At 44.1% G+C, this 26233-nt stretch overlaps 2 protein-coding genes and 1 non-coding gene across 3 annotated transcripts; 1 reads left to right on the top strand and 2 right to left on the bottom strand.

Moving 5' to 3' along the window:
• Positions 1-175: 175 nt before the first annotated feature.
• On the bottom strand, positions 176-3256 carry LOC124676672 (40S ribosomal protein S14). The gene is made up of 6 exons (XM_047212718.1): positions 3169-3256; positions 2945-3067; positions 2789-2834; positions 1127-1212; positions 888-1017; positions 176-457 (listed from the first exon to the last, which is right to left on the bottom strand). The coding sequence occupies exons 1-6, from the start codon at positions 3169-3171 to the stop codon at positions 390-392; spliced, it is 456 nt and encodes a 151-aa protein (XP_047068674.1). The 5' UTR covers positions 3172-3256; the 3' UTR covers positions 176-389.
• A 517-nt stretch (positions 3257-3773) lies between these two features.
• TRNAL-UAG lies at positions 3774-3853 on the bottom strand. The gene has a single exon. It is a non-coding gene; the product is annotated as a tRNA-Leu (tRNA).
• A 19927-nt stretch (positions 3854-23780) lies between these two features.
• On the top strand, positions 23781-24491 carry LOC124670308. The gene has a single exon (XM_047206812.1). The coding sequence runs from the start codon at positions 23781-23783 to the stop codon at positions 24489-24491; it is 711 nt and encodes a 236-aa protein (XP_047062768.1).
• The last annotated feature ends 1742 nt before the right edge of the window (positions 24492-26233 follow it).

Genomic DNA, 26233 nt, shown 5'->3' with positions numbered 1-26233 from the left:
TGTAACAAGTAGATTGTAACAGCAATTCATTCTCACCACATGAAACACCAAAGATATAGAGTATCACAAGAAACACCAACAACATATTGAGGCAAATTTAATCTTCAGCAGCTAGTATAGAAACAAGAAGTTTCAGCATTGCAAATATTTCTTGCGTAGACCTTGGAGCAGGGTATCACTGAACACTGCTCAAAGAGGTAATAATTATAAATAGTAATAACTGGATTCGAAGAGGAGAAAGAACCATTTTCTAAACATCCACAGCAGGATATTGCTCAAAAGCTATAGATCCACAAAATCTGATTTGACATCATAAACAGAGTACATAACAAGTTTCAAGACACGAGATAGATAGCTTGGTGTTGTAACATCCTTGAAAAGGCATAGAATTACAGCCTCCTTCCTCTTCTACCACCCTTTCGGCGAGTGCTGTCAGTTGGGACTGGAGTAACATCCTCTGCACAACAGAAATAAGAACCGTAAGGATTACTCTTGCAACAAAACCGTACATAGAAATGAAAGTACCAGTTGCAATTAATTGTAACATCACATTCAAAACCAAATAAACATGGTCAACTTAAGCATAGAAACAGGAAATGGGACAGCATAAACATTATTCCAAAGGAAACCTGCCTAGTGTGCCAAAAATCTGTAACAAGATGAGGAGGACTACAATCACAAGCTATACTTGGAAAATTCTAACATTGTACAACTGCCAGACAAAAAGCTTGGATAAAATTATCTAAATGAACCATACAAATACTGTGCATGGAAGATAAATTGTTTACCATTCAGTCAAAGCAGTCCAAAAATACAAGATGCAAACCACACCCAGAAGGAAATGAAGAAATGAAATGGCACGGCACAGAAGGTGGTCAAAGGCTTACCAATGCGTCCAATCTTCATGCCAGAACGTGCAAGAGCTCTAAGTGCAGATTGAGCACCTGGACCTGGTGTCTTTGTCTTGTTTCCACCAGTAGCACGGAGCTTAATGTGCAGAGCAGTGATCCCAAGCTCCTAAAACATAGAAAAATCACAGTTAAGTACCAGCCGATTTATCAACTTTTGAATACACAGCAAATTGACCACGCAGAACATTTCAGAAGTAGCTTGTTTGTGACGTTACCTTGCATCTTACTGCAACATCCTGAGATGCAAGCATGGCTGCATAAGGGGATGATTCATCACGGTCAGCTTTGACCTTCATGCCACCTGTAAAATACGGTTTCTTCAGTACAGCCACATATTTATAAAATAAAAATGAATCTCATAGATGTTGAGACAAAAAAATGTAGAGAAAATAAACTGCAGCATCTTCAACTACAAGGATCTAGATGAAGCCATCTAAATCTTAGTGGAGTCCATTTGTAATGGAAACGTAAACGGATGAAAGGTGTTCATGTGGAGTGTACAAAATGGCTATTGTTAGAAGCCATATTTACATGTAAATACAAAAATATGTAGATAAGATGTAAAGATGTTCAAACAGACATCAGAAATGCTACCAGCAAAATAATGTGTAGAAATAGATATCAGAAATGCTGGTAACAGATCAAAACCATCGGAACTAATCACAATACAATTGTATGTTCAAATAGATATCAGAAATGCTACCAGCAAAATTATGTGTACAAAATAAGACAGCATGTCCACTTCCAATATTAAGACACCTCCATTTGATTTTCCAAAAAAGTTGCAAGGGTGCAGAACTCAAATAAGCAATACACTACAAGAAACTCAGTGGAAAGATGGAGACACCTGGAAATAAAATTGGAAGAAAAGTTCCAGAGAAGAACTCTCTGGTGCCTCTAGTGATTCTTGCACAGCAATGACTCGACACGCTCCCACAGAAAAGAAGGGAGGCGATCTTAAGGGCGGTGCTTGACAGAAATTAATAAGAACTAAAACTAGACATGGATACCCAAATAGAGTTCAACCAAAAGTTCCGAGTGCCTGTTACATGCGCAATCATAGCTCAACACTTAACTCATATTTAACATCTATTACCAATGAAAACTAACAAACCAAAAATTAACTTCAAGAAATCCTGCAACTAAAACTAGAATCAAATAGTTCTAGGATTAAGGACCACACTGCTGAGTTTCTGCACAGATCAGTTCCACCGATGGAAATGTGACCATCATAGACTTACCACCGTACAAAAAGGGATGATGTTGAATGAATTACATTCAAAAAGATGCTTGGATGAAACAAACAGTTGTGTTAAAAATGCAGTTCTTAGGTACACCTCCCAGCAGTGACAAAATACAATTTGTTCTTTAAATCCAGTATCATATAAAGCATGTTCACTTCCAGAGTTTAGGCTGCTCCATCTAATTATATCAAAAGAGTTGCGAGGGTGCATAACACAGCACGAGCAGTGCATAAAGCAGCTGCTACCTACTGGCCATACACCGCAAGAAACTCAATGAAATGATGGAACAGCTATAGGTAAAACAGGAAGGGAAGAAGCTCCAGAGAGAAACTCTCTGGAACCTCGTTTTCAATCTTGCATGGCTATGACTCGACACGCTCCCACTGAATAACAGGGAGGGGATCTTAAGGGCCGTGCTTAAAAAGCTATCGAAAACATCCAGAGAACCACTAACAAGCTCGACTATATACTAGTACTAATACGAGTACTAATGTAAGAACAATACAAATGAACAGATGTACAGTATATGAAGCGATGTTTGTAACAAACGAGCTATCACATCAATACAAGTATACAACATCCAACTTGACTTGCTGGTAAAGCTTTACTACAAGAACGGAGGGATTCAATTACCGGTGATGCGGACGAGCGTCTCTCTCCCGGACAGATCCGTGACATGCTGCGACAAAGAATCCAATAACGGCAAGAGTTTAAGCACAGAGCACCACACACCCTCGTAGAGCACAAAAAATGCAGAGAAGAAGGTTGGCGTGTTGTCTAGGATCTTACGATGAAGGTGTCGTTGAAGGATGCGAAGATGTGCGCAACGCCGAAGACGTGCTCTCCCTCGCGGACGGCGGGGCCGAGCGTGACGTTCTCCTCCTTGGGCTCCCGGGTCTTCTTCCTTCCGGACTGCAGGAACAGAGACGGCACCGGACGATGAGCAGATGGGTAAGCACAGGAACTAGGTCGACCGCGAGCGGCCGGGAAAGGAGCGAGGGATGCTGCGTTACCATGGCTGCGACTGCTTGCTCGCGACGGCGGCGGCGGTGAGAGGGAAGAGGGGGAGGAGGCTAGGGTTTGGAGTGGGCGGAAGGGAGACGGGATGCGGGAGAGTGGACGAGTGGGCACTGATAAAGCCTCCCGCACCGCTCAGTGGGCCGTGTGGGTTTTGTTTACCTGGGTCGCCTGGTTAACGGGCCGCATATTCAGCTGGGCTATGAATGAAACAGCGCATAATTTCTGGTTTCCGTTTGCTAAAAGGCTTTGCACAACGTTATCTTGGGCTGAGCTCAAACCAACTTGCTCTTTTTCTCTTTTTTTTCTCGTGAATACCTGACTCGTGGTAACAATTCATACGTGCGTGCTGTGCTGGCTAGATAAAAGAATACGTACTACTTTGATGCTCTAAACGCGATGAACAAGAGCAGCTTGACATAGGATAATTATAAAGCTTAACATGGTACAAAATATGCCAATACTATCTGTAAGTAAAATTGCTTCGCCTTTCTCGCGTTGGGCGAAAAGAAAAGGCCCACATAGAAATACGAGGATGCCCACACAAAAGTACGGAATATGAAAATTAAAAATAAATGAAAATAAAATATAAAAACAAAAATGACAGCTGTGGGGTTTGAACCCACGCCCTTTCGGACCAGAGCCTAAATCTGGCGCCTTAGACCACTCGGCCAAACTGTCTTTGTTGTAAAGAGACAGACAATTAAGATATTAATTCGTTTGTGAAACTTTATAATTGCTTATATTCAACAACCTACGCAGAGAAGATGCCAAGGATTTCTCGACTGGAATCTGATTCAATCATGCACCCATGTTAGTTTCCTAGCAAATTTATTCTAATCTAGAAAAACTAAGAGCAGAGTACATCTGAAATCTGGAGCCTTGTTGGTTGGTCCGGTGGCAGGATCAGGACATGCGAGACAGCAGCAACTGATGCATCACTGCATTCCGAGTCGGATCAGGACATGATCGAGCTGAAGGAATTTCCGACTAATAGTTTGCCGAAGAACAAAAATACTACAGTACTACCATAATGTTCTTAGATTATGAGAAAATAAACTATTAGTCACATACAGAGTGCAGCAAGTTGAGCAGGGGACAGGGGCATTAACATTGCAGCTTGACTGAATATCCCATGTCCCTGATAATCTAGAATCTGCAGCACTCGCCTCCAACTAAACGTGATCATTATCTTGAACTGCCTACAGTGATTGAAATTCCGCGTTTGTCATTGCCTCGGATACTCAGCAAGCTCGATTATGGCGCTATCCGCAGACCAAATGATATCCTCTGATTACACAAACATATATACTGATACCGGGCAAAACACTCCCAACAAACTGTCTGAAGCTGTTAATAACAGGGAGACGCCCTGCTAGCCGATTATTGTGCTTATGCCTGATGCCTGTGGACGACGAGATAGGCACGCGCATCCTGAGTAGGTGCGAAGAAAAAACCGCAGTTTTTTCGGGGAACATGCATTTCAAATCAACTTACGGCACTTTCCTTTGGATGCAATTTCTTTCAAAAATTCTTAATACTGACAATTATCTATCTCTTACTGTAAAATGCAACGCTTGTCCCCTACCTTGTGTACGCCCACACCTGGCAGTAGCATGACGCTTGCAGGGACAGAATAACACGATTTCGCGGTCATCCAACCTCGGCCTTGCTTGTACCGCTAGCCGGGATTGTAAACTGGCGTCTATCTTTTTCCTTATACCTTAAACTCATTTTATTTATTCGAACTGGAGATTACATCGTGCAGCGAAAGTGGAATAAAAAATTCCAGGGGATTACTGAGCCAAACATGATCCATTGATCCCCTAGCTAACTCGTGAGCTACACTATTCGCTTCACGTTAAGAACGTTCAAATATAACTCTCAGAAATTTAGTAACTACCGTCAATAACTGTTGTCGCAAGTTCCAATGCAAGTGGCAGGCTTTAGGTTAGTCATAGTGGTAAGTATCATGTAGTAGTATCATGCATATGATATTTGTGTATGATACTATCTCTATAGTGGAGAGTATCATAGAGTAGTATCATAGTCATGCTATATTTATTGTTTTTTAGAATTTCAATGCAAATTTGTGTACAAGATTTGTTTGGCATTAAATTTTCTTGTGATATGTGCTATGATACAGTATCCACATATGTTACTCTAATCTCCTCTCTCCTCCTTAATTAGCTGCCACATCATCTTTTTTTGTGGGACCAATATGCATGATACTAGCTATGATACTAGCACTATGACCAGCCTTAGACTACTCCCTCTAGGGCGGCTCGCGCAAGCCACTCCAGATGGCCCCAAACCCTAGAAAAAGAGGACCAGTTGATCTCTTCTCCCGGTTGCAGCTGCCACTAGTGGGAGACGGTAGTGCGCCTTGACGAGCCCTCTTCGCGGAGAGGCGGGGTGCCTTATGGGCGGCGCAGGTGGGGGAGCAGATGGCGCCGAGATGCTACTATACGGTTGTATTCCCTGACGCATGGCGGAGGCCCTGGAGGAGGTCGGCAATTTAGAAGGGAGATGCCACAGAGGAGCCCATGGCGAGCATAGGCCAGCTGCCTTCGCGTTGAGGGCGCGCGGTCCTCCTGGTGGTGTTGGCGTGGAGGAAGGAGGAGATGGCGCGGGCCAAATCTGGGTCTACAAGGGGTCGATCTTGGCCAGATGAGTGGGGTTGTTGCAGCTGTATGGATGTCGCCAGAGTTGGCGACCACCGTGGCGGGCATTCCTGGCTCATGCCGGAGGTGTATGGAGGGCGTGGATCTTGCTGGGATGGAGGTGGAATATGGACCTAGTCCCTAGCCATGTAGGGTGTCGGAGGCCACAACTTTTCGACTACGACGGGAAGGAGTTGTGGTGGCAGCGGTGCGAGGCTACATGGGCAGTGCTGCCCCGGTCCTTAGAGGCGCAAAGATGACCGACAATACGGATGAAAGTCCTACCCGGCTTTTGTCGAGCAGGCGCCCACGGTGCCCACGGGTGTCGTGCCCCTCCTTGGAGGAATCGCCGAGGTGTGTCGGCATCTAGTCGCTCTCTCTTGGTATTGGTAGTTGTCTCCGAGCGAAGTTCTAGATTTAGAGGTGGATCGGCGCGATGGCGGCGTCCTCGACGTCCTTACTTTGTTGAGAGCATTGTGTTTGGAGACACGCTTGGAGGTCTTATGTTCTGCTCCTCCGGTGATCATCGTTGTCATTGATTGTTGCTCAACGGCACAATGTACGTTGTTGTCCGTGCGTACAATTTGCCTTTCTCTGACCTAGCCAAGTCCCTCCATCCACCTGTCACCTCCTTTACGGTATCAAAGGTGGATTTTGCGTCGACAAGGAAAGTCAGTGGCAATTGTCGATCTTCGGAGGTGACCGGCGTTGGTCAAGACGCGACGTTGGTGCACAGTTTAGGACAAGCTTTTCCGTTTTGTACTCGTGTTATCGGTGGTGGTTGTCTTCGGACTAGCATGGTGTGGAGTTCGTACTACACTCGTTGTTCGCATTGAGTTGTAGTCTTCTTTTACTTAAAATTATGTCTTCTTTAAGAAAATATGATACGTCATGGGCGTACTCTCGAAAATAAAATAACCGCTACCGCAATGCCGAGAGTGTTGTCTCTTAATTACTTCAAGGCCGTCCGACTTAAGTATGATCGGTTGCATCCAATGAATTATCCAAGGATCAGTCCTTGCTTCATTGCATGCGTCTCCACTGACGTTGTATCATAAACATGTTCAAGTTTAGAATTTCCTGCTGCTACAAAATCACGAAAACTACCACGGATTACCGCTTTTGTATATCTTACTTGACGAAAGGATAGATGCGAAGATTCGGTAACTTGGGACTTCTCATGAACATGACAAAACTCAGGCCTGATCGCTTATTCAAAGGTGAAGTCCAAATTAGTTCAAGCCCAAACAATTCTTTATAGGGGTTTTAAGATGCAAGCGCGTTCTTCATATATGTATGCCTTCTCTGACAACTTTGCGGAACATGCTTATTTGCGTCCCATGATCTTTATTCTGTAACCCAAACGAGCATTTCTAGAATTTCTTTTGCTCAGAGTACATCCTCCCGGTGAACCGTCGGTACCAGGAATCGGTGGTCCGTTGGTAAGAAAAATCGGTGGTCTAGCTAAGTAAAACTTCGTCGTCTTGCGCCACGATGAGGTTGTCACTCGTCAGTCAAACTAGGCTGATGCTGATACCTGAGAGCGAGCGGCCGAGGCGTCCCGCGGTCCCAGGAGACTACACGCCGTGCCAGCGTCGTTGTCTGAAAGGGACCCGAACACCGAAGCGTGGCGTCGGCATCAGTACTACTGAATTCAGTAGAGTGCGGGGACAAGTAAAAGAGACCTGGGGTAGAGGGATTTTAGTGGATTGGATTTTGCGTGTTTTGTCACTGACCACCCAGTCGCTTACTCCGCAGTCGCTTTCTATCTTCACCTTTTTTGTAGAGAAGACGGTGGAATTTAGGATGAACAATGCTCTTTCTTCTTTTCTTTTTTTGTCCTGAAAAAAACAATGCTCTTTCTTCATCCTTCTTTTGGGACGATGTTCGGTTTGCGGGGGTAATTTGAAGTGGTACTATTGGCAATTCCTGTTCGCAGCAAATACCCAAAGTGTCAAACACATCAACACCATGCCCTATACCAGATTAGTAACTGCGGTTTGCAAGGACAACATGAGGCTGCTCTACCGTGCACTCTGGTTCAGAATGTTGAATATATAAGCAAATATCCATATGAAATAATAATCCGTACAAGTAAATGATAAATCATGATTACGAAAATAACAAATAAACTAATCATGCAGACTAGTAAGGTGGATGAACAGATCACATCTAAACAAGATAAACTGATCGCATCTACCACACAAACTAGAAGAAGAAACTCTAACGAAACCTGAAAGAGAGACGACAAGATCACATACTTTGCAGCAGCGTCGTTGTCGTCCATGTTGAGGTTGCCGAAGAAGTCGCTGAGGTCCGGGAAGAAGTTGTCGGTGTGGAGGAACTCGTCGTCCGATGACGACGTCGTGATGTGAGCGCTCCCCAAAAACCTGATTGCCCCTCACCCGTACAGGTACACGAGAGGCAGGGTTCCGGAGGCCTACTGTCCCGGCAGTCGGTGCACGCCGACGGACGGAATGAGGAAGACGAAGGCGGCGGCCCAATGAACTGGAAATAGGTAGTAGCGTATGCGTCTGATACAGACTAGGGTTGGCGTCCGCGCTTATATAGTGCGGTTCGGGAAGGTCGTGGGGCGCAGCCCACGTCCGACTTGACACAGCCACGATCCAGAAAAACCGGAAGGCAACCCGCGGCGAGATTCCCACAGCCCGCGGCGCGTCGTGACGAGGCGAGGCGGGCGACGGAGGAGGAGGAGTGCGTGAGGGCTCTCTCTCTTCTCACTCACTTACTAGGACTAGAACAGCCCACCTTATATACCACTCCAATTCTCTCCCAACTAGCAATGTGAGACTAAACTTTAGCTCCCACTAGTGCTGCCACTGATTATTGAAATGGGCCATGTGAGTTTCATAATTTGATAATGGGCCATGGACCAAAGGCCAAATGCCCCAAATTCCAGCACAGAATGTATCCGTCTTGAGTAAGATTGATATATTTTGGAGAACTGTGCCATGTAACAGAAGTTCATGTTAGGCGTACTCTCGGAAAAAAGATATTGAATGAGGATAGCTAGATTTTTCCTTCCGCTCATGTTCGTAGCTAAGATTGACACTGCGTGTTTTATCCGATCGTGCAAAAAAATACAAACAATAATATATGCCATTGAAATGGGAGTGAGTTTTAACTCTCTTTTTTCTATCTATAAAATGCAATCACACGTTACTTTTAGCCGTGACAATGTGTACCCCATTTATATTTTGTCCAAACTAAAAAGTTAGAGATATGGGAATGACGCGACAATTGGTACGAAATCGGCATGCAACAACTTAGACGTCATCCAATTAGGAATGGAGGGGGTTGAACTTTGCAACTGGATAACATAATGCACATTTCAATTGCCTTTGTATACCAAATAATCATAATCTCGACAATGTGAAAGACCGAGATCTATATACTAAATAGGATGAATAAAAGATTATCATAGTGACCAAATTTGTTATTGCGCGTGCAAGGTTAAAGTGATTAAGAGTAAAGTTACTGCTAAACTAGTAAGACCTAGCACAAAGGAGAAAAACAAAGGTAGGCATGCTCATAAGTAAAAGGCTAGACAAAACAATTGATTTAATACAAAAGTTCAAGTCTTAAGTGTCACTCTACGACTTTGTTTAAGAAGTTTAGGCCTTTAGCCCTATTTTCGCTTAGATTTCACATCTTGTCCTCTCCCATGCCCTAAACAAAGTTCATGGAGGACTCATACAATCACCTCATGGTAGATCTTGACTTGATTCTCTAACATATACGAACTTTTTTGAGGCGGTTCCACGAGATAGAAGCTCTCACTCAAATGTGTAGCCTTCTAGGAGACATCAAATTTCCAAGATGGGTAAATTCCACTTTTTACATTGTAGTTGTGCATTTATGACACATATTACCCAATTTAGTGGAACTTTTAGCAAAATATCTCATTTAGGAAACTTTAGACATGGTTTAGACCCAATTTATCAGTTTACTTGTTATTGTTAGATAGAATAGGTATTATACGTTGATGTGGAGCGATAAAATATGTAAATATAGAAGGGCCTCATGGACGATTCTGCCCAAACTTGTTTAATCCATATGTTCCCTTCATCACTAACGTTTTTATATTTTTGGACCCCGATTCGTCACCTAACACCTTTCCCAATGAACACAAACCAAAAAAATAAGGGTAGAAAGCCTTTAAAATGGGTAATCTACACAAATTTTCACTCGGCGGGGTAAGTAGTGTCACAAATGCAAAACTACGGGGTAAAAAGTGGAATTCGCTCTTCCATTCCAAGATTAACACATCAAGAACTGTAGGCTTGAAAATGTTTTGTGCATGATGCTCAAGTAAAGCTCGGTCTCACCCTCCCCCCTCCCTCCATCTCTCTCAAAGATTCCCTCTCGTAAGATGTGAGTAAAGAAGAAGAGGAGGTTCTCACATGATGTGCATGATTAGAGAATCAAAATACATAAGTCCATCTGAGCTTGAAGGGTCGGGTCCCTAATATACGTGGCCAACTGAAAGAGATGTTGGGCTTCAAGATGCCCTTCTCGGTAACATTAGGAACAAAATCGGGACAGTTGGGAATCAAGACCAATGGCCAGACCTTTGAGGCTTACAGATGCACGATGGAACAACTTCGCTCAAGTTCGGTAGTTCCGAAAGGAATGTAGACACACTAGAAATCATTGTTTAATCACTTGAGTCTTGGTAGAAATCTTATCTCGTCGATGTCGGCCTGAGACCTAGCGCATTTGAGATGTCGACCTAAGACCTAGCGCATTTTATATGCCAACACATCATTCAACATAAACCAATATTTAACACACGAAGTAAACCGACAAAGGATTCAACCAAAACTCACACATGTTCAAAAGTATAAACTCATAGCAACAAGAGCAGTTAGTACAAGCACCTAGCTAGAAAGAACGAAGGGGGGGTTATGTATGTAAAACAAAACGGTTACCTAACACGATCACCCAAGATCTATCTATGCAGTAACATAAACCGTGAGGAGGATCAACTTATATATACTCACCAAGAGGACCGCGGAAGACTCGATGAGAAGTTGATGAAGAACTCAAACAAGGCTTCGAAGCCCGTCTGATCAACTTGAGCAGGGCTCCGCCTCACCGAGAGTGTTGCGAAATACTTGGCGGGCAGAGCTTCACCAACTTGATGAATATATGAAGACGTACACAAACAAATCTCTGCCTTCTTATTCCTTTAGGGTCGAATGCATAACCCTATGAAGCGTTGCAGGCTTCCATGCTCTCCATTGCATCAGGACTTCATCGTCACGAACGAAATCCTACCAATGTACTCTCTTAGATGCAAGCATATGTGGAGAACCTCTATACGAGAGAACCTCCATGGTGGGAGAGACTCCATGGGGGTGCAAGAGAAAAGAGAGCCAGCCGAAGGGCTGAAGTTGTTGTGTATTAAGAGACAAGAGGGTCTCCTATTTATATAGGGGGTCAAGGGGGCTTCTTGAGGGAGGGGGTAGCCCCCTTTGGCCGCTGGCCCTAGGGCAAACCCTAGTGTAGGATAACGTTGCATAGAAAACAAAAAATTTCCTACCGCGAACACGCAATCCAAGCCAAGATGCAATCTAGAAGACGGTAGCAACGAGGGGGTATCGAGTCTCACCCTTGAAGAGATTCCAAAGCCTACAAGATGAGGCTCTTGTTGCTGCGGTAGACGTTCACTTGCCGCTTGCAAAAGCGCGTAGAAGATCTTGATCACGATCGGTTCCGGCGCCACGAACGGGCAGCACCTCCGTACTCGGTCACACGTTCGGTTGTTGATGAAGACGACGTCCACCTCCCGTTCCAGCGGGCAGCGGAAGTAGTAGCTCCTCTTGAATCCGACAGCACGACGGCGTGGTGTCGGTGGCGGTGGAGAACTCCGGCGGAGCTTCGCTAAAGCACGCGGGAGCTATGGAGGAGAGAGGGGGCGGCTAGGGTTTGGGAGGGGGTGGCCGGCCTCAAGGGGGTGCGGCCAACTTGTGGCTTTGGTGTGGCCGGCCCCCTCCCCTATGCCCCTCATTATATAGGTGGATCCCCAAGAGTTGGTCTCCAAGTCTTCGAATAAGACCCGAACCAAAAACCTTCCATAGAGAGGGGAAACCTAGCCTAGCTAGGACTCCCACCAAGGTGGGAGTTCCACCTCCCATATGGGGGTGGCCGGCCCCCTAAGGGGGAGTCCACTTGGGACTCCTCCCCCACTAGGGTTGGCCGGCCATGGAGGTGGAGTCCCATGTGGACTCCACCTTCCTTGGTGGTTTCTTCCGGACTTTTCTAGAACCTTCTAGAACCTTCCATAGAACCTTCCGCGACATTTTATTCACAAAAAATGACATCCTATATATGAATCTTATTCTCCGACCATTCCGGAACTCCTCGTGATGTCCGAGATCTCATCCGGGACTCCGAACAAATATTCGAACTCCATTCCATATTCAAATACTACCATTTCAACATCCAACTTTAAGTGTGTCACCCTACGGCTCGTGAACTATGCGGACATGGTTGAGTACTCACTCCGACCAATAACCAATAGCGGGATCCTGGAGATCCATAATGGCTCCCACATATTCAACGATGACTTTAGTGATCGAATGAACCATTCACATACAATACCAATTCCCTTTGTCTCGCGATATTTTACTTGTCCGAGGTTTGATCTTCGGTATCACTCTATACCTTGTTCAACCTCGTCTCCCGACAAGTACTCTTTACTCGTACCGTGGTATGTGGTCTCTTATGAACTTATTCATATGCTTGCAAGACATTAGACGACATTCCACCGAGAGGGCCCGTAGTATATCTATCCGTCATCGGGATGGACAAATCCCACCGTTGATCCATATGCCTCAACTCATACTTTCCGGATACTTAATCCCACCTTTATAACCACCCATTTACGCAGTGGCGTTTGGTGTAATCAAAGTACCTTTCCGGTATAAGTGATTTACATGATCTCATGGTCATAAGGACTAGGTAACTATGTATCGAAAGCTTATAGCAAATAACTTAATGACGAGATCTTATGCTACGCTTAATATGGGTGTATCCATTACATCATTCATACAATGATATAACCTTGTTATTAATAACATCCAATGTTCATGATTATGAAATTAATCATCCATTAATCAACAAGCTAGTTTAAGAGGCATACTAGGGACTCTTTGTTGTTTACATATCACACATGTATCAATGTTTCTGTTAATACAATTATAGCATGGTATATAAACATTTATCATAAACATAAAGATATATAATAACCACTTTTATTATTGCCTCTTGGGCATATCTCCAACAGCCTCCCACTTGCACTAGAGTCAATAATCTAGATTACATTGTAAGGAACCTAACACCCATGGCATTCTGGTGTTGGTCATGCTTTGCCCTAGGGAGAGCTTTAGTCAACGGATCTGCTACATTCAGATCACTGTGTACTTTGCAAATCTTTACTTCTCCATCTTCGATGTACTCGCGAATCGAGTGGTAACGCAGCTTGATATGCTTCGACCTCTTGTGTGACCTTGGTTCTTGTGCATTGGCGATGGCACCCATGTTGTCACGAGATATGACTAGTGGGTCCAATGCACTAGGAACCACACCGAGCTCTACAATGAACCTCTTCATCCATACCGCTTCCGATGAAGCCTCCGAAGCCGCTATGTACTCCGATTCCGTTGAAGACTTCGCCACCGTGCACCGCTTCGAGCTTGCCCAGCTCTATCGCAAAGCACCATTCAATATAAACACGTACCCAGATTGTGACTTAGAGTCATCAGGATCAGTGTTCCAACTTGCATCGGTGTAACTTGTTACAACGAGCTCTTGGTCACCTCCATAACAAAGAAACATATCCTTAGTTCTTTTCAAGTACTTCAGGATATTCTTGACCGCCGTCCAAAGTGTTCCATTCCCGGATCACTTTGATATCCGCTAGTCAAACTAACAAGCATGCGCTATATCCGGTCTTGTACATAGCATGGCATACATAATAGAGCCTACTCGCCGAAGCATAGGGGATCCGATTCATCCTTTCTCTTTCTTCTGCCGTAGCCGGTCCTTGAGTCTTACTCAAGACCTTGCCTCGGTAACATAGGTAAAAACCCTTTCTTACTTTCGTCCATTCTAAACTTCTTTAGAATCTTGTCCAGGTATGTACTCGTGATAGCCCTATTAGGCGTCTTGATCTATCTCTATAAATCTTGATGCCTAATATATATGATGCTTCACCAAGGTCTTTCATTGAAAACTCGTTATTCAAATAACCTTTTACATCGCTTAATAGTTCTATATCATTCCCAATCAATAATATGTCATCTACATATAATATCGTGAATGCTACGAGCTCCCACTCACTTTCTTGTAAATACAGAGCCTCTCCATGACACCGTATAAACCCGAAGTCTTTGATCACCTTATCAAAGCGTCGGTTCCAACTTCTTGATGCTTGCTTCAGTCCATAGATTGAACGCTGAAGTTTGCATACTTTGTCAGCATTTTTAGGATCGACAAAACCTTTGGGTTGTACCATATACAACTCTTCCTCAATGTCTCCATTAAGGAACGCCGTTTTGACATCCATCCGCCAAATCTCATAATCGAAAAATGCAGCTATTGCTAACAAAATCCTCACAGATTTTAGCTTCGCTACGGGTGAGAAAGTCTCATCGTAGTCAACTCCTTGAATTTGTCGGAAACCTTTGCGACAAGTCGAGCTTTATAGACAAGTAATATTACCATCAGCATCTGTTTTTCTCTTGAAGATCCATTTATTCTCGACAGACCTTTCGGCTATCGTGTAAGTCTACCAAAGTCCATACTTTGTTATCATACATGGATCCCATTTCGGATTTCATGGCTTCTTGCCATTTGTTGGAATCTCGGGCTCATCATCGCTTCTTCATACGTCGCAGGGTCCTCATCATTGTTATCCACAATCATGACATTTAGACAAGGATCATACCAATCAGAGTGGCACGTTCCCTTGTCGATCCGCGAGGTTCGATAGTTTCCTCGTTCGAAGTTTCATGATCATTATCATTAGCTTCCTCTCGTTGCCGGTGTAGACGGTACGGTACAACTTCCGGCATCGCGCTACTCCGATCAACGAGTATAGATTCATTAATCTCATCGAGTTCAACTTTTCTTCCAGATCACTTCTTTAGTGAGAAATTCTTTCTCAAGAAAGGTTCCGTTCTTAGCAACAAAGATTTTGCCTTCGGATCCGTGATAGAAAGTGTACCCTATAGTTTCCTTAGGGTATCCTATGAAGACGCATTTCTCCGCTTTGGGTTCTAGCTTGTCCGGTTGTAACTTTTTTACATAGGCTTCGCAACCCCAAACTTTAAGGAACGACAGACTTAGGTTTCTTATTAAACCATAATTCATACGGTGTCGTTTCTACGGATTTTGATGGTGCTCTATTTAAAGTGAATGCAGCTGTCTCTAATGCATAACTCCAAAATGATAACGGCAAATCAGTAAGAGACATCATAGAACGAACCATATCTAAGAGAGTTCGATTACGACGTTCGGACACACCGTTTCGTTGAGGTGTTCCCGGCGGTGTCAATTGTGAAAGTATTCCGCATTTCTTTAAATGCATGCCAAACTCATAACTCGGATATTCACCTCCACGATCAGATCGTAGAAATTTGATCTTCTTGTTACGTTGATTTTCTACTTCACTTTGAAATTCCTTAAACTTCTCGAAAGTTTCGGATTTATGTTTCATGAAATAGATATACCCATATCTACTCGGATCATCCGTGAAGGTTAGAACATAACGATAACCACCGCGTGATGCTACGCTCATTGGTCCGCACACATCGGTATGTATGATTTCCAATAATTCATTAGCTCGCTCCATCATACCGTAAAATGGAGTCTTAGTCATTTTTCCCATCGGACATGCTTCGCATCTATCAAGTGACTCAAAGTCAAGTGATTCAAGTAATCCATCAGTATGGAGTTTCTTCATGCGTTTCACTCCAATATGACCAAGACGACGATGCCACATATAAGTAGAATTATCATTCAATTTAATTCGCTTAGCATCAATGTTATGTATATGCGTATCACTACTATCGAGATCTAATAGAAATAAGCCATTCTTTTCGGTGCTCGACCATAAAAGATATTATTCATAAAAATAGAACAACCATTATTCTCGGACTTGAATGAATAACCGTCTTGCATTAAACAAGATCCAGATATAATGTTCATGCTCAACGCAGGTACATAATAACAATTATTTAGGCTTAAAACTAATCCCGAAGGTAGATGTAGAGGAAGTGTGCCGATCGCGATCACATTGACCTTTGATCCGTTTCCAACGCGCATCGTCACTTCATCTTTCGACAGCTTGTCGTTTATTCTTTAGTTCCCGTTTCGAGTTACAAATATGAGCAACCGAACCAAGTATCAAATACCTGTGTACTAGAACAAGAACCAATGAAATGAACATCTATAACATGTATATCGGATATACCTTCTTTCTTCTTCTTGACAAGGCCGCTCTTCGGATCCGCCAAATACTTGGAGCAATTACGCTTCCAATGTCCCTTCTCCTTGCGTAATAGCACTCAAGATCGTGCTTAGGGCCGTTCTTAGGTTTCATAGGAGGCGTGGCAGCTTTCTTGCCACCCTTCTTGAATTTTCCCTTAGACTTGCCCTGTTTCTTGAAACTCGGTGGTCTTGTTGACCATCAACACTTGGTGCTCTTTCTTGATCTCAATCTCAGCAGCTTTTAGCATGCCAAAGAGTTCGAGTAACTCCTTGTTCATGTTCTGCATATTGTAGTTCATCACAAAGTTCTTGTAACTTGGTGGCGGTGATTGAAGGACACGATTAATCCCCGACTCGTTAGGAATCACTATTCCCAAGTCACCGAGTTTCTTCGCATGCCCGGTCATGGCGAGCATGTGCTCACTAATGGAGCTGCCTTCTTCCATCATACAGCTCGAAGAAATGTTTCGATGCTTCATAGCATTCCACGGCCGCATGAGTCTCAAAAATAGCTTTCAGCTCATTCATCAACTCATGAGGATCGTGGTGCTCAAAACGTTTTTGAAGATCGGATTCCGGACCGCACAGATGGCACACTCGAACTTGAGAGTACCGAGTTTTCCGAGTCTCGTAAACAGCTTTTACTTCATCGGTTTCGGTTCACAGGAGGGTCACCTAGCGGTGCATCAAGCACATATTGCAGATTTCCGCCGTAGAGGAAAATCCTCACATGACGGAACCAGCCGGTGAAGTTGCTACCGTTGCTCTTAAGCTTTTCTTTCTCTAGGAACCGGTTAAAATTGATTGGGGACGCCATCTCTACAACATATATTTGCAATAGTTTAGACTAAGTTTATGACAAATTGAGTTCAAATTTTAATTCAACATAATTAAAAATCTAGGTGAACTCCCACTCAAAACAATATCCCTCGCATTGTCTTAGTGATCACACGAACCAAATCTACCGCACCTAAACCCGATCATCACGAGAAAAGGTGTGATTTCAATGGCGAACACTCAAAGTGTTCATCATATCAATCATATGATTCATGCTCTACCTTTCGGTATCATGTGTTCCGAGACCATGTCTGTACATGCTAGGCTCGTCAAGGCCACCTTAGTATCCGCATGTGCAAAACTGTCTTGCACCCGTTGTATGTACTTATTGAATCTATCACACCCGATCATCACGAGATGCTTCGAAACGACAATACTTGATAACTGTGCTACTAAGGATGAACACTTTATTATCTTGAGATTTTAGTGAGGGATCATCTTATAATGCTACCGTCGCGATCTAAGCAAAATAAGATGCATAAAAGGATTAACATCACATGCAGTTCATATGTGATATGATATGGCCCTTTTGTCTTTGCGCCTTTGATCTTCATCTCCAAAGCACGGACATGATCTCCATCATCTTCGGGCATGATCTCCATCATCGTCGGCGTAGCGTCAAGGTCAATGGCGCCGTCTCCATGATTGTCCTCCATGTAGCAACTATTACAACTACTTTGAAATACTACTCAACATGAAATATAAAGACAACCATAAGGCTTCTCGCCGGTTGCCACAATACAATAATGATCATCTCATACATATTCATCATCACATTATGGCCATATCACATCACCAAACCCTGCAAAAACAAGTTAGACGCTCTCTAATTTTGTTTGCATATTTTACGTGGTTTAGGGTTTTCGATATAGATCTAATCTACCTACGAACATGAACCACAACGTTGATACTAATGTTGTCAATAGAAGAGTAAATTGAATCTTTACTATAGTAGGAGAGACAGACACCCGCAAAGCCTCTTATGCAATACAAGTTGCATGTCAAACGAGGAACAAGTCTCATGAACGCGGTCATGTAAAGTTAGTCCGAGCCGCTTCATCCCACTATGCCATAAAGATGCAAAGTACTCAACTAAAGATAACAAGAGCATCAACGCCCACAAACCATTGTGTTCTACTCGTGCAACCATCTATGCATAGACACGGCTCGATACCACCGTAGGATAACGTTGCATAGAAAACAAAAAATTTCCTACCGCGAACACGCAATCCAAGCCAAGATGCAATCTAGAAGACGGTAGCAACGAGGGGGTATCGAGTCTCACCCTTGAAGAGATTCCAAAGCCTACAAGATGAGGCTCTTGTTGCTGCGGTAGACGTTCACTTGCCGCTTGCAAAAGCGCGTAGAAGATCTTGATCACGATCGGTTCCGGCGCCACGAACGGCAGCACCTCCGTACTCGGCCACACGTTCGGTTGTTGATGAAGACGACGTCCACCTCCCGTTCCAGCGGGCAGCGGAAGTAGTAGCTCCTCTTGAATCCGACAAGCACGACGGCGTGGTGTCGGTGGCGGTGGAGAACTCCGGCGGAGCTTCGCTAAAGCACGCGGGAGCTATGGAGGAGAAAGGGGGCGGCTAGGGTTTGGGAGGGGGTGGCCGGCCTCAAGGGGTGCGGCCAACTTGTGGCTTTGGTGTGGCCGGCCCCCTCCCCTATGCCCCTCATTATATAGGTGGATCCCCAAGAGTTGGTCTCCAAGTCTTCGAATAAGACCCGAACCAAAAACCTTCCATAGAGAGGGGAAACCTAGCCTAGCTAGGACTCCCACCAAGGTGGGAGTTCCACCTCCCATATGGGGGTGGCCCCCCCTAAGGGGGAGTCCACTTGGGACTCCTCCCCCACTAGGGTTGGCCGGCCATGGAGGTGGAGCCCCATGTGGACTCCACCTTCCTTGGTGGTTTCTTCCGGACTTTTCTAGAACCTTCTAGAACCTTCCATAGAACCTTCCGCGACATTTTATTCACAAAAAATGACATCCTATATATGAATCTTATTCTCCGGACCATTCCGGAACTCCTCGTGATGTCCGAGATCTCATCCGGGACTCCGAACAAATATTCGAACTCCATTCCATATTCAAATACTACCATTTCAACATCCAACTTTAAGTGTGTCACCCTACGGTTCGTGAACTATGCGGACATGGTTGAGTACTCACTCCGACCAATAACCAATAGCGGGATCCGGAGATCCATAATGGCTCCCACATATTCAACGATGACTTTAGTGATCGAATGAACCATTCACATACAATACCAATTCCCTTTGTCTCGCGATATTTTACTTGTCCGAGGTTTGATCTTCGGTATCACTCTATACCTTGTTCAACCTCGTCTCCCGACAAGTACTCTTTACTCGTACCGTGGTATGTGGTCTCTTATGAACTTATTCATATGCTTGCAAGACATTAGACGACATTCCACCGAGAGGGCCCAGAGTATATCTATCCGTCATCGGGATGGACAAATCCCACTCGTTGATCCATATGCCTCAACTCATACTTTCCGGATACTTAATCCCACCTTTATAACCACCCATTTACGCAATGGCGTTTGGTGTAATCAAAGTACCTTTCCGGTATAAGTGATTTACATGATCTCATGGTCATAAGGACTAGGTAACTATGTATCGAAAGCTTATAGCAAATAACTTAATGACGAGATCTTATGCTACGCTTAATATGGGTGTATCCATTACATCATTCATACAATGATATAACCTTGTTATTAATAACATCCAATGTTCATGATTATGAAACTAATCATCCATTAATCAACAAGCTAGTTTAAGAGGCATACTAGGGACTCTTTGTTGTTTACATATCACACATGTATCAATGTTTCGGTTAATACAATTATAGCATGGTATATAAACATTTATCATAAACATAAAGATATATAATAACCACTTTTATTATTGCCTCTTGGGCATATCTCCAACACCTAGGCCACCCCTACCTCCCCACCGACCTAGGGTGTCCCTAGTTCGGTTGCCCATGTGGGATGCCTTTAATTAGGAAGCCCCTTGGGGCCCTAGGCGGCCCTACATGGCCCCCGGAGAGGCCCATGCGGCCAACCCTTTGAGGGCTGACTTCCAGGAGGCCATGAGGATGTGAGAGGCCATCTACTTGGGCCCCATACAGGACCATGCGGCCAGCCTAGAAGGGCCGGGTGTTCGCCCGTCTCCCGACACTTCATATGAAGGTCTTAAACCTTAATTGTCTCTCAGTGAATATCTTGGAACAATTTCGTAAATTATTGAAACACGTTCGATCACTCCTAAAAATTCTCGAGCTACCTAAATACTTCTAATAATATTTCTATCATGTATTAATTGTCAGAGAAATTGCAATGTACCTCCGGAACTATTTCAATAACACATAAATGACTCAGATACTCCACCGAAACTATTTCGATATTGCCATAACTATTCCGGACATTCTCTCAACCACATACCATGTGTATAACAAATGCAACAAGTAATATAAAGAACAAAAAACATTTCAACATGTGATCATGATAGGCCCAATCAATCACATACATTTTTCTGAAACTCTTTCAGATCAATAACTAGCAATGGAACCGGGACATCCATAATAGCTCATGTTCGTGATTGAGTAACCTTCTATGATATCTTATAGTATCAATCCCATTGTTGCACGATATCATGAATACTTGAGGTTAGACTTTGGTGTCCTCATGATTCAACTATTGATCACTATACCGCTAACCTCGACCCTGTTTCATTCTCTTTCTCGTATTGTATTCTAATGACCTTGTAACTTATATTACAAGATATTTGGCCAGACGGTTGGGTGACATCGTAATACTAAGATGGGCCCTGAGTATATCTCTCCTTATTCGATTCCCATTCTTGAGCCACCAAGTCGTCGGATGTTTTTTCAAAGATATATGACTACCACCTTTCTCGCCTCCTTTTCCGGTAGACTTTTGATTGTAACCAATACATTCCTTTCGAAATAAGATCTATTGATACTCTCATGGTCTAAGGATTTGTTTCATAAGATTGGATAGTACTATAATCATAGAACAACATCTCATAGTATATCTGGTAAAACTGGTTCGGTTCAATACAATTGTTCTTCTCAACAATCTACTCCCACTCATGTTGAGGAAAACATGATCATCAAACAACATATGAGATATTCCTGGAGGCGGGACTAGGAACACTTGTTTCTTCATTCTTATACACGTGCTCATAAGTTTTCCTTTGAATTTCATATTCAAGGCACAAAGCAGTTTTAGAATATTAGAATAAATTTTAAGCGCAGAGCTTGGATTCGTAATAATGAACACTTTATTATTGCCTCTAGAGCATAATTCCTTCATCAAACATGAGCAAATTCCAGATGCACTTACTTCAAAAGTGTAAGACAGACTTCTGAAGCATGACACCTGGGGCAACCTAAAAAACATGGTTTCCCTAACTCTAGACACAACTGCCATTCTCGGTATCACCAACTTCAAACTGTTATGGTCACTAATAAAACTCTATGAGGGTGCAATAACTTTGTTCATCCAAGTTCTCAACCCTCAAACTAGAGCAAATTTGTGTACTTGCGTCTTGTAGTCGGTATCACCAAGAATAAGTCAATAGGTACCCAGAAGAGATTAAAAGGCTTGTTGAACATATGATTGCGCTCTAACTGAGCAATCATCAAGATTCATCAACCAATTTTTATGTGTTTACCCCTCTTTATATTGCACGACGTGTCTTATACTAAATGCGTCCATTGGAACCTCTAAAGAGGCAAAAAATATCTATAATCTTATATCTTCAAGTCATTCTTAAGTATCAGTTTATAGGGACTGGCAACCATTGATTATACAATGTTTTTGGGACGATGCACATGCATACAGTTACAAACACATTACATACTGAATCATTTGTCATTAATCATAAAAGAGCACCGAGGGGACTAGGTAAACTTTCATAATACCCTCTCACCAACTCATGATACAAGGTTTTAATATTAGTTTTGACCCAATGAATAATCCTTAGCAATCACTCACAAGTAATACCACCATTGTTATATGGTGTTAATGCCATCAATTTCCCATCAAGATTGTTAAAACAAAAATTAAACGTGAGAAAAGGAATGTTACCATTCAGGTGATACAAATACCACAAGAAACATGATGTATGTCCTATATTTATCAAATACATAACCATTTCCACCAACATCTTCGGTGGATAGGCCACTAAAAACTTTTCTTTGAGACACTTATCGAACACGCCACTTGCTACTCTCGGATACTACTTAATTTAGAAAGATGATAACTCTATAATATCAAGCATTAAGTTACATTAACAAGATAGCCACAATCTTTGGCATAAATTGTTCAAAATTAGATAGCCTTGATGCCAACTCTAGACGATTATTTTTGTATACTCGATGCATGGTTCTTATCTTTCAGAATGACCAACAATCCAACCATTCTTTGTTACGTACCAACCATTCAACCCTTTCGGGTCTCATTTTAGAGGAAACATTACTCCTTGCATCAGACCTATATGTAAGCGGAATTGGCTACAACTTACTCCACACCTTTATCTCTAAAACATGCATATCCCTATGTGCTAAGACTCCGGCAACATGATAGTCCGTAGCTATCTTCTCCCAACAATCAATGATTTTAATATTTCGGTTACCACTCATTGAACTTTACCAAATATATTGTTTTCAAGGAAGCCCCGCTCCTCGCCCAAATCTAGATGCTATCTTTTTAGAATCGATCCAAGTTGGCCACGATACTATCCGCCAAATAATCTTAACTTTGTATGTAATTAATGCTTTGAACACTATTGTTGTCAATTATCGAAGATTTAATAATAAAAGGAAGATATATCTCTTGCACCAAGCTCATGTATGGGCTAAGTAAAGAGCAAGAAACACATATCACCCATCGCCCGAATTTGTTGTGTTAGTTTTACAAGTTTGCTGAAGAAGATACCCTTTGTTATTCCAGTGACTTAGTAATTTGTTGCGGTGAAACTAAATGCTTTGTTCATGCACCCATCCATTATCTTTAGAATTTTCTTTGTTTGATCCATATTGATGGCATCTAGATGGATCAACCAGCGGAAACGTAGCCATCCTCTAAACATTGTTGAGTTAATTGACAGATAGATATTCCCAAGAGTCTCACAAAAACTCGCACGGCACAATCAACGACCTGCCGAGTTTGTTTTAGGATTCAGCGATGCATTTAACCTGATCGAAAAGCTAACCAAATTCAATCCAACGGATAGTAGTACATTGCCCAGATTCAATCCATCTTCCTTATCTCCACCATCCGTATCCGCCACGTCCCCCGCCCCCATACAACAGAAACGGTGGGTGGGTGGGTGGCCCCGCCTCGCCTCGCCGCCCATAAAAATCCAAACTTCACCAGACCTCGCCTTGCCGTCTCCTCCCCCGCCCGCCGCTGGGGCCCTAGCCCAACCACGGGGCCCTCGACTCAACCCGCATGCGCGCGCCTCCCAGTCCCAGTCCCAGTCCCCCCTGAGCTCTGAGTCTGACCCCCCCGCTGGCCGGAGCGGCGCCCACCATGGACGACTACCGCCCGCGCCGGTCGCCGGCGACCGAGCGCTTCGTCGGGCTCTTCTCCTCGCCCTCCTCCTCCCCCACGGAGCCGTCCTTCATCGCGGGGGACGAGTTCCACGAGGACGACTTCATGTTCTCCTCCTCCGACGCCGCCGCCGCCCCGCCCGACGACAGCCCCGCCGCCCGGGTGCCGCACGCCCACCTCGGCCTCCTCGCCGCGCTGCACGACGGGGACAGGCGCCTCCTGGTCCGCCGCGGCGCCGCCGCGTCCGACGCCATCCCGGCCGCGCTGCTCCGCCGCAAGGCCACCATCGCCGCCGCCGCCGCCTCGGCATCATCCGGCGGCGGCTCGCTCTCGCCCACCCAGCCCCCGCCCTCCGCCGCCTGGGCCATCCCGGCGAACCCGCGGCCCAGGAGCCGCACCGCGCCGGCGCCGCAGTACCACCAGTCGGCCCCGGTCAAGGTGCCCGTCCGCCCGCCCCGGAAGCCGGCCATGGACAGGTGGGACGAGGCCGCCGCCGACGACGACGACGAGCTCCGGCGCGGGGACGCCGCCATGCTGCCCCCGCACGAGATGGTCGCGCGCGCGTCCGCCGGCGGCGCCGGCCCGGTCGCCCCGTTCTCCATGCTCGAGGGCGCCGGACGCACGCTCAAGGGCCGCGACCTCCGGCGGGTGCGCGACGCCGTGCTCCGGCAGACCGGCTGGCTCGACTGAATCCGGCCAGGTGATGTGGCTCTTTCTGCCCTTTTGTTCGCCTCAGAGTCGTAGATTCGATACATTAGGATAGTATAATTCTACCTAGTGGGTTCGTGTTGTAGATCCAGAGGGGAAACCAGAAACTATGGTGGTAACATGTTGAGTTTTTTTTTTCTTTTGGGGTGCAACTGCTTGCAATTTTGGTGTCTTTGGCAATTGGAAAGGATGTGTCTAATATTACTGTAAACTTCAACAGTAATAAGAACCTGTGTCTGAACTGGGAGCTCTCTGTAATTCAGGAAGAGGGGCAATTTTTGTCTATGCCTGTCTATCCCTATCCAGAATTTACTTCAGTTTATTTCTCCATCCAGTGATCATCGGTCGCACACCATAGAGAACTGCTTATACTTGCGAATGCATCTGATATCTATGTGGGTTTCTGTGATAATCTGAACTGGAACCAATGTATATCAACTTATTGACCAATTATGCTTGCCAATTATTCAGTAGTTTGTCCGAAAGCATTGCCGTTTATGATACCATGGGCACAACATCGGTTGGTGACTGGTGCCAGTATTCTTCAAGCATAAGCAATTCTAGTATTTGGTCTTATTTTGGGACCTTTTCTTAGTGTACTTCTCTAAACTTGAATTTCTACTGTCTTCTAAAAGATTTACCACCAATTTTATTTGGTGTCACAATGACCGAGTGCTACGCTTCCTTTTTTAAGCAAAACTGATTGCTATGTTTAGGTCTACCAGTATTCTGCTTACGCTCTCAAACACATCTGCTATGCATGTGGGCTTCTGTGATGTTACCTGACCTGGAAGCAATGTATAACTCATCGACTAATTATGCTACTAGTTTTTTAGAAGTAGTGGGAAGAACTTTGGCTGGTGACTGAATGGTGCCAGTAGTAAAGCATAAACAATTCTACTACCTCTGATCTAAATTAGTTGTCGCAGGTTCAATGAACCTAGACCGATTTAATCAACTTTTTGCCCAAATCTGTGACAGTTAATTTGTATCAGAGGGAGCAGTATTTGGACCTTTTCTTGGTACTCCCTCCGTCTACAAAAGGATGTTGAAGATTTGTCAAAATTCGGGTGTATCCATACAAATTTAAACAAACTTTTGACATCTTTTTATGGATGGAGGGTACTAGTACTTCTCTACTCTTGAATTTAGAATTGTCTTTTAAAAGGTTCATTATTACTACTTTGGTTTGGCGTCACAATGACTGATTGCTATGGCTTTTTTAAGATAAAACTGATTGCTATGTTTAGGTGTAGTATTCTAGTGGCAGCCACCTTGTCTTATCCGACAAAAGGGATAAACACCAACAACTTCTTTGAACCATTGAATGAAATTTTCTCTTTCATTGTCATAGTTATGCTTCGCTGTAACACACAATGCTGGTAGACGCTAGGTGTATATGAGAACGCATGATCTTTCTTGAATGCTTATTAATGCGCTCTATTTTCTGCTCACCTTAGTGTTTTCAGTATCTCCTACTGCTGTCAATTTCAGTTCACTGTTTGTAGAGGCTGAGATCCACATCTGATGCTGGCATAGTGGCATGCTGCCCTGTCAATTTACTTATTTAGGGAGGGGCTTAGGGATGCCCTGGACCATGCACTTTATTGTTCTTTAACTTGCTACACCCATCAGAGAGTTCAAAACTTCTGCGATATCCATGTAATTTCAGCAAATGCGAAGTTGGTTATACTGATGCATGTTGTGTAGTATCGATCGTCTGT

The sequence above is a fragment of the Lolium rigidum genome, chromosome 7 (assembly GCF_022539505.1).
Source record: "Lolium rigidum isolate FL_2022 chromosome 7, APGP_CSIRO_Lrig_0.1, whole genome shotgun sequence".
NCBI lineage: Eukaryota > Viridiplantae > Streptophyta > Magnoliopsida > Poales > Poaceae > Lolium > Lolium rigidum.
Note: the sequence above shows the minus strand (reverse complement) of the source record. Positions and strands in the feature narration are given on the sequence as shown.

Bases quoted from the DNA above. Each gene is read 5' to 3' on its own strand.
- LOC124676672 (XM_047212718.1), bottom strand. The intron at 1,213-2,788 runs GTAATTGAATCC...CGTATTTTACAG, and splicing joins GACGCTCGTCCGCATCACCG to GTGGCATGAAGGTCAAAGCT. The intron at 1,018-1,126 runs GTAACGTCACAA...TCTATGTTTTAG, and splicing joins ATGTTGCAGTAAGATGCAAG to GAGCTTGGGATCACTGCTCT.
- LOC124670308 (XM_047206812.1), top strand. From the start codon at position 23,781: ATGGACGACTACCGCCCGCGCCGGTCGCCGGCGACCGAGCGCTTCGTC.